Source organism: Zalophus californianus, chromosome 14 (genome assembly GCF_009762305.2).
Source record: "Zalophus californianus isolate mZalCal1 chromosome 14, mZalCal1.pri.v2, whole genome shotgun sequence".
Classification (NCBI taxonomy): Eukaryota; Metazoa; Chordata; class Mammalia; order Carnivora; family Otariidae; genus Zalophus; species Zalophus californianus.
This window is the reverse complement of record NC_045608.1, coordinates 17,873,774-17,882,931: the sequence shown is the minus strand read 5'-3', so window position 1 is coordinate 17,882,931 and position 9,158 is coordinate 17,873,774. Positions and strand designations below refer to the sequence as shown.

Sequence of the window (9,158 nt, the reverse complement as noted above, 5' to 3'; positions counted from 1 at the left end):
CGCGCACATGGCCCTTGGGGGCTGGTTTGCCTGGGCTCAAATACCAGCTCTCCTCTGAGTCTCAGTTTCTGCACCCAAGGAAATGATAATATTAGGCATATTCGATTCCTAGAGCTGCTATCACAAAGAACCACAGGCCACGTGGTTTAAACAACAGAAATCTGTCGCCTCGTGGCTCTGGATGCCAGAAGTCTGCATTTAGGCTGTTGCCAGGGTTGGCTCCTTCTGAGGGCCGTGGGGATCTGTTCCATGCTCCTCTCCTAGTTTCTGGTGGTTTGCTGGTGACCCTGGGTGTTCCTTGGCTTGTGGCAGCGTGACTCCAACATGGCAATTTCCCTGTGTGTCTCCCTCTGTGTCCAAATAGCCCCTTTCCATAAGGACACAGTCACATTGGACGAGGGCCCACTCTAATGACCTCACCTTCATTTGATCATCGGCACAGACCCTACTTCCAAATCAGACCACATACACAGATCCTGGGAGTGAGGGACTTCAACGTCTTCTGGGGAGGACACAGTTCAGCCCACTACACGAGGTAACAGGAATGAGCCGGACAGCCAGCTGTTCCTTTGATGCACCCGGTTACGTTCAATCCTCACACCCAACCCCTGAAATAAGTAAATGTTGTCATTCTTATCCCCATTTTACAGAGGAAGAAGGTGAGCCTTGGAAAAAGGACGTGTCTGATCTGGAGCTCCACAGCTCCCAAGCTGGGATGGCAGGTTGAACCAGGCGGATCCCAGTGGCTCTATACCTCCCTGATGGGGTTGTCCTGTGTTTCTTCTGCCCGAATGTCACCTTGTCCAGAGCTTTCCCTGACCACTTGCCTAAATAGCCCTCCCTATCACCCTTCTCCCCTTGGTCTGCTTTGTTTTTCTCTCAAACCCTTTTCACTACTTGACATCCTATTTCATTTATTTGTACCTGACTTATTCTAAGAACTTTGCCAATATTTATTTATTTAAGCACAAGATATTTCACGTGTATTATAGTGAATATATTTGCTTATATGTTGTTTGGCTATAGTCCCCCCGCACTTGATTGAATGCCCTCCAAACACAGTGACTGTTTTGTTCACTTGTGGACCCCAAATTCCTATGGACAGCAGAGACACTCCATAAATGTCTGTGGAATGAACTGAGTAAATGAGAAAGTGATACAATATCCAAGAAGTGTCTGGAATATATTGGATTATGACATTATAATGATTTTTTTCCTTACAGCATATATGCAGGTTGGGTCTTATATTCATTTTCTATGACTGCTATCACCAATTACCAGAAACATAGTGGCTTAAAACAACAGGAATTTGGGGGGCGCCTGGGTGGCTCAGTCGCTAAGCGTCTGCCTTCGGCTCAGGTCATGATCCCAGGGTCCTGGGATCGAGTCCCACATCGGGCTCCCTGCTCAGTGGAAAGCCTGCTTCTCCCTCTCCCACTCCCCCTGCTTGTGTTCCTGCTCTCACTATGTCTCTCTGTCAAATAAATAAATAAATAAATAAATAAAATCTTAAAAAAAAAAAAAAAACCAACAGGAATTTTTTCTCTTTTAGTTCTAGAGGCCAGAAGTCTAAAATCAAGTAGGGCTAAGTTCTTCCTGAGACAATGAGTGGAGAATCCATTCGCTTGCCTTTTTCTGCTTCTAGAGGCCTTGGCTCAGGGTCTTGCTTGCATCACTGCAACCTCTTCCTTTTGTTGTTACATCTCTTTTTGCTCACTTTGATCCTACTATCGCCTTATAAAGACCCTTGGGATTATATCGGGCCCACCTGGATAATCCAGGCTACTCTCCCCATCTCAACAGCTTTAATTTAATCACGCCTGCAAAATCCGTCTTACCATGTCAGGTAACATATTCACAAGTTCCAGGGATACAGACATTTTTGGAGAGCCATTACTTAGCCTACCAAAGCTTTATTACCTCTGATTTTCAATTACGAATAGTTAAGGAGGAATTGCAAATTAGCTTGCTCTAAAAGGGGAGCTATCTGGACACCTGGGTGGCTCAGTCCGTTAAGCATCCACCTTTGGCTCAGGTCATGATCTCAGGGTCCTCGGCATGGAGCCTGCTCAGCAGGGAGCCTGCTTCCCCAGTCTGCTTCCTCCCTCTCCCTCTGCTCTCCGCTCATGTGCTCTTTTGCTCTCTTGCTCTCTCAAATAAATAAATAAAATCTTTAAAAAAAGAAAAAGGGAACCGTCCATAGAGTTCTGGAAGAACCTCTGTCTTGAATTCTAAAGCAGAAAACATGATCTTAGATACCAGCTTCACCACTCCCTAGCTATGTGACCCTGGGTGTGTGACTTGACAACTCTGTGCATCAATTTCTTCATCCATGAAATAAGGATCACAACAGTGGTGATAAAGAAATAAAGAAACCAGCCCAACCCAGGCAGGAATACTGGGGCCATAGCAGCACAGAGAAGGGGCACCTAATCCAGCCTCCATCAGGGAAAGCTTCTTGGAGGAGGTGAGCCCAGAGCCTGAGTGGGGGCATTCACATGTTAACAAACTGTGTCCCCAGCACACTCATAAAGCATTTTGCATAACACCTAGCAGATAGCAAATCACTCAATAAAGTGTTGTTTTTAATAGTTGAAGATAGCTTTCACTTCTCCTTTCCCCTCCCCACCCCTCTTAGGGCCAAGGCTGAGTCAGGCCCACAGGCCATTTGCACAGGAGGTTAGAGTGATCACAATTTGAAATCAAGATTCAGTATCAAATCAAGGACAGGATCAGTAACTGTCTTCCTGTGCTTTATTGGAGTCTGGAGGCAAAAGGAAAAATCAGTAAATACAGTACTGATCCTGTCTTTATTTAAAATGTTGATATTCTGTTCATCGTGGATTTTGGCATTAAGTTTGATTCCCTATAATATTGCATGAAAATATTTCTCAGGTTACGTACTGAGGTGGGGTTTTTTGGTTTGGCTTTTTTTGTGGGTTTTTTTGTCTTGTTTTGTTTATTTGTGCTCCCTTAAATTTTGTGCCCTCACCCTAGTCCCAGCCCTGCCCCTGAGATTTTTCTTAGGGACCATGTGACAGGACAGAGATACTTATGACAATGCCCAAAGACACTCACTGTGTCTTCGCGTCTTCAGGATCAGAATGGGGATTATGGGATCCTGGAAAGGCCCCTGAACCCAGACCGGGGGCTTTTTGGAGGAAGTATCCCACAAGAGTTAGCTGTGGAAGGGAAGAGGGCCTCTCAGCTTGAGGAGGAAGTGAGAAAGGGTAGAGGTGGTCTCAGGGAAAGTGGGGGGTGGGGTTAGTGCCTTCCAGGCCATAGGACAGAATCTCGGTACAGATTTCTTGATAAACTGGGGTGGAAGGGAATAGAGAGAAGAGCGGAAGGATGACTTGGCATTTGTGTAGGCAGTGGCTAGGCAGTGGTTCTCAAACTAGTCCCCAGACTAGGATCTTCAGCTTCCTCAGGGATTGTTAAAAATGCAAAATTTCCAGCCTTGCGTGAAAACAGTCCCTCAGAAACTCTAGAGGGTGGGGCCCAGAGGTCTGTGTTGTCTCCAGGGGATTTTCAAACACATGAATTTGAGAAATGCTGGCGTAAGTTTCTCAACCCTAAAACCCCACATCGCTTTTACAAATAGTTCGTAATGATTACTAATTGGGAAGAAATTTGCAGATAATAAAGGCCACCTACACATGTGGTCTAAAAACCCCAAATCCATTGGTGCCTTGGTGGATCAGTCGGTTAAGCGTCTGCCTTTGGCTCAGGTCATGATCCCAGGGTCCTGGGATAGAGTCTGGCGTCAGGCTCCCTGCTCAGGAGGGAGTCTGCTTCTCCCTCTCCCTCTGCCCTGCTTGTGCTCTGTCTCTCTCATAAATAAATAAAATCTTTAAAAAAATAAAACAAATAAAATAAAAATTAAAAAATAAAAACCCCAAATCTATAATGCACCGACTATAATGTAGACATAAAAGAAAAATAAATCATAGCAAAACACACATTTCAGTATATAAATACTTGGGCACAACTTCCCAGGAGGACACAGGAAAGTCTCAGAAGCTTGTGTCTGTTTTTAATGAATATGTTTGGATTTGAGAGTAAGATATTCCATCAATCAACCGAATTTTGTCCCCAATTTTGTCTTATATTTGATATTTTAAAATAAGCCCTAAATAAGTATGACCCGTGGGTCAGCCAAAATCACAGCGACAAATGTAAATGTGCTGGGTCAACTACTCTAATATTAGGAGTGGTGCTGGCATCCATAAATTTTTCCCAAATGGTGAACAGCTCTGGACAAAGCTCTCCAAGGATACTCTTCCCTCTACTTAAACACAGTTGCCTTTCTGAAAATTCCGTGAAAGAGACTTTGGGTTGATATCTAAAACGGAGTTAGGTTCTAGTTTCAGAGGATTATGAATGGGTTTCTTACCTACACAAGTGTCAATGGGAATGCAGCAATTCTTTGGGTGGACTCTCCAGTGCATTGCGGGACATTTAGTATTCCTGGCTCCTGCCCTCTAAATGTCAGTGGCCCGCCAGTCCCCATCAGCAAGACAACCAAAAATATTCCTACGATTAAAAAAAAAAAAACAACCTTCATAGGGGCTGAAATGCCCCCACTGAGAACCACCTTTTAATACGAATGGTGCTGAGAGTCAGATCCCAGGAAAAAGCAGGAAGTCCCTGCCCCTGGATCTGTGGGAGGGATCCAGGAGGCTGCCTGGGTTTCTGGTTGGGCAATGAGCTGGCAGGTAGAGCCCTGTGCAAAAATGCAGTATTGGACCATGCCATCTGTGGGTGCTTGTGCAGTGTGCACGCAGAGGCAGAAGAGAGGGAGGGCTTTTTGGAAATCAGAGAAGCTTCCTATCACTGAGTCGAGCCCGTACCACCTGATTTGTTTGGTACTCCACCTCTCCATCCCCATACTGGTCACATCTTCCCAAAAGGGCAGCAGCAGCCCCTACACTGGTCTCTCTTAAACCCTCTGCCACACAGTCCATTCTCTACCCAGCAGCCTTAGAGCTTTCTAGAGCGCACCTCGATGCGCCACTATTTTCTTGCTTCTTCCCACTAGGCCCCAGCCTCTGATGGACAAACAACCTCTTTCCAGTTTCCCGGCCTTTCTGCAGGCCGTGTTCCCACTCAAGCCCCAGGATTGCCTGCCCCTCTTCACCCGTTAATCCTGCTCTTCGGTCAGGCCTCCGAGCAAATGTCCCTTTCTCAGAGAAGCCTTCCCTGACTTCCCAAGGAGTTGGCTGGGTTTAGGGACGCATAGGATTCATATAAAAATAGTAGCAAAATAACTTTTAAAATGTGCCTAGCAATTTGATTCACTCCTGTAAAATCCCTGAGGATAGGCCCGTTCTATCTGGCGCACTATCGACTGTTCCATGCCTGACACTTAGTAGGTGCTCAATATTTCACAAATGAATGAATGAATGAATTTCGGCAGACTGCCGGTCCGGGTTTCTATTTCCTGGCCCCTGCGCCGCCCTGCCTGCGCAGTCGCCGGGCCCGGGTTTCCCCGCCTGCGCCGCGGGCGAGCCTCCCGGGGCCCGACGTGCCCGCGGTAGCGCGCGGCCCCGGTCCCCAGGCCCGAGGGGCCGGGCGCGCGGGCGGAGGCGTGCGCGCTGGGCGCGCGGGGGACGTGCCGGGCCGCCTGGGGCCTCCAGCCGCCGCTCCCGGCTCCCGCGCCGCGCACGCGCACGCGCACGCGCGCCGCCCCGCGCCCCGCCCCCCCAGGGCTCCGGGCCCGGCGCGCGCCGGCGCGGGAGGCGGGGGGCGGGGGCGGCGGACGCCGAGGGGGAGGGGCGGGCTCGGCCCGGCTCGGCCCGGCCGCCCGCGAGCGGCTGCTGGAGCGCCCCGGGCCCGGCCCGGGCGGCGGCGGCGGCGGCGGCGGAGGCTCTAGCCTGAGGCCTCGACGGCGCTGTCGCGCCGCGCCGCAGCCATGGCCCTGGTGACCCTGCAGCGCTCGCCCACGCCCAGCGCCGCCTCCTCCTCGGCCAGCAACAGCGAGGTGAGCCCCGGGCCCGCGGCCCCGGCCCGGCCGAGCAGCCGCCGCTCCAGGCCTGGGCCGCGAGTGCGGGGCGGAGGGCGCCGGGCCTGCAGGGGAGGGACCCCGCCGTGCCACCCTGCCTGGGGTTACCGTGCGGGAGACCGCGAGTGTCACCCCGCAGCTGTGACCTCTGTGTGGGAGTGACTTTCAGCGAGACTATTGCGGCTGTGACCTCTGGCCGGGGGTGGCTGGCCATGAACTGTGTGTGTGGATCCCCGTCCGGGGGTGACAGTGTGGGAGACTGGATGTGCCGCGGGGACTCCTAATTGGTGACTGTGGGAGATGCTGGTTCTGGGATCTCTGGCCCTGGGGCTGGTCCAGGCCCCTTCCGCGTGTGCCTGGCTGTGTATGTGAGTCTGTGCGTGACTGTGGGGCCTGTCTCCTGGGAATTGTGCCCGCCTGATGCTGTGACAGAGACCCCCCCCCCCCCCGCCCCGGGGTGCCCTTGTGAATGTTTGAGATTGTTTCCCCGGAGTGCATGCCCCTGGAGGTCTGCCCCTTGGTGTGAGTGGCTGTCCTGTAGGGTGCCCGTTTCACTGTGTGACAGTGACTGAGTGAGCTCAGGGCGCTCCGTGACAGGGTGTCTTGTCTTTGTGTGAGTCTGGATGTTTCCTTTTTGTAATATCCTTCGGGACTGCATGTTTGTGTTTATCTGGCTGTGTGGCCACGGCCGATTCTGGGGTTTCTGTGGCTGCACCGGTACATTCTGGGGGTTAAAGCACATGGCTGCACCCTGCGGGTTTCTGTGTGTCTGCGTGCCATCAGGCCTGTTGGCCAGCTCCTTCTTGCTCTGGGGTAGGCTGGGAATGGGTCCTCTGAGTCTGCAGTTGGCCTGGGCTGCACTGGGCTGGGGCCTCAGGCAGCTGCAGGGCTGACCCTCTCGTCCCCCACTCTCCCACCTTCTCTTGGAGAACCGTTTATGTCCTCTGGTCTCCACTGCTATCCATGGCCAGGCTGAGAGTTGGCCTGAAGACAGAGCGGCTGGAGGAGGAGATTGGGAACTGTTTAGAGAAGAGAGAGAAGGCTGGAGGAGGGGCCCTGCAGGCCCAGGAAGTGGCCTCCGCAGCATCTAAGCGATTCTAGCCCCTTCTCTGTGGGGGAAGTCGACTGAGAGCGCTGAAAGGTTTGTGTGAGAGAAGAGGAACTGGTTTTGGTGTAGCAGCCCTCTTCGTCCTGGGGGCCTCTGGCCTGTTTACAAGGAGCAGCTGAAACCTTTTCAGAGTGGCTGTCAGGGTGAACCCCCCCCCAGCCCCTTCCTCTCCTGGAGAGGCCATTAATGAGTTACCTTGTCTGAGGACAGGATTCTCCTCGTCCTTCCTCTGCAAGTCAAGGGTCCTTTCCCTCTGCAGGGAAAAGAACCCTGGGGGCCACTTGCCTGCAGCTGAGACTTGAGGCTGCAGTAGCTTCTTTCCTCCCCACCCAGACATCTGTTCTCCTCCATCATTGTGATCACCACCGTCTTGCAGTCTGCAGAGTGCTTCCTTGCGCTGCATCTCATACTCCCTTCTCAGAAACTGTGAAGTGGGGGCGCCTGGCTGGCTCAGTCGTTGAGCCCAGGGTCCTGGGATCTAGCTCTGCATCCGGCTCCCTGCTGAGCAGGAAGCCTGCTTCTCCCTCTCCCACTCCCCCTGCTTGTGTTCCCTCTCTCACTGTCAAATAAATAAAATCTTAAAAAAAACAAAAAAACAAAAAAACTGTGAAGTGAGGGAAGGGTACGACTTCGGTAAGGGCTTATACAGAGGGGCCCTCAGCCTCGGTGTCGGATTCTAAGCCCCACGTTCCCTGCGTAGCTTACATCTGATCAGTTCCTTCTGAGACACGTTTTTAAAATTTTATGTTATCTTTTAGCTGAGATATAATCCACATATCATCCGCTCACCATTTCATAGTGTATGATTCAGCGACCTTTGGTATATTCACACGGTTGTGCAACCGTCCCCACGATCTGGTGCCAGAAATCTTCATCACTCCGAAAAAGAAACTGCATGCCTATTAGCCACCACCTGCACCCCCCCTCTCCGCACCCCCACCCTGCTCTCACCAAACTCTAGGTTCCCACTGATCTACTTGCTGTCCTCATGGATTTACTCGTACTGGACATTTCATATGACTAGAATCCTACAATATGTGACCTTTTGTGTCTGGTTTCTGCCACTTAGCATGATGTCTACAGGGTTCATGTCATAGCACAGATCAGTACTTCATTCCTTTTTTTTTTTTTTTAAAGATTTTATTTATTTATTTGACAGAGAGAGACACAGCGAGAGAGGGAACACAAGCAGGGGGAGTGGGAGAGGGAGAAGCAGGCTTCCCGCTGAGCGGGGAGCCTGATGCGGGGCTCGATACAGGACCCTGGGGTCATGACCTGAGCCGAAGGCAGACGCTTAACGACTGAGCCACCCAGGCACCCCATTACTTCATTCTTTTTAATTGCCAAATAATATTCCATTGTATGGATGTATCACATGTTGGACATTTGGGTTGTCTCTATGAGACACATTTCAAATTATTATATAGAGCATTACTTTTACCAAGTGCCAGTGACCGAGTAAACATGAGAATAAAACTCGAGCCACCTTTTTTTCCCCCAAAGATTTTATTTATTTATTTATTTGAAAGAGAGCACAAGCAGGGGGAGCAGGAGAAGCAGACTCCCCACTGAGCAGAGACCGACATGGGGCTTGATCCCAGGACCCCGGGATCATGACCCCAGCCGAAGGGAAACGCTTCACCAACTGAGCCACGCAGGCGCCCCTGAGGCCCCCCCCCCTTTTTTTTTTGGCCGTTAGTCGATCAGCAGCATTAATTTCTCAGTGAACTAGCCGAGGTCGGGATGTTCCCTGGAAGGCGGGCCTTCCTTCCAGGTGGGGTGAGGCAGGAAGAAGCAAGACAGTGTGGAGAGAGCAGGCAGGTGCATGTGAACTCAGGAGACGTGGGTCCAGGCCGGCTGTGCCTCTGGTCTCACCTTCCTCGGGCCTCAGCTCGTGCGAAAGGGCTGGCTTCCCTCCTACGTGTGTTCTTGGGCATGTATAGCTCTCTTCCCCAGAATAACTGACCACACGTTGCCTCCATTTCATTCCTGGGAATCCCAGAGAATGGCCAGGAATTAAATGTCTTTGAAGTCTGTACCCCTAAA

The 9,158-nt window shown here is 51.3% G+C and overlaps 1 protein-coding gene across 7 annotated transcripts in view; it reads left to right on the top strand.

The window, feature by feature from the left end:
• The first annotated feature begins 5,800 nt into the window (after positions 1 to 5,800).
• The window catches only part of SSH1 (slingshot protein phosphatase 1), a 54,609-nt gene continuing 51,251 nt past the window's right edge, over positions 5,801 to 9,158 (top strand). For 2 of the 7 annotated variants that reach the window (XM_027575502.2, XM_027575504.2), the window contains exon 1: positions 5,801 to 5,983. In XM_027575502.2, the coding sequence (XP_027431303.1) occupies positions 5,915 to 5,983 (69 nt within the window). In that variant the 5' untranslated portion in view covers positions 5,801 to 5,914. Of the gene's footprint in view, positions 5,984 to 6,599; positions 7,146 to 9,158 lie in introns of those variants that run through there. The other 5 variants (XM_027575506.2, XM_027575508.2, XM_027575509.2 and 2 more) reach the window with 4 other exon arrangements.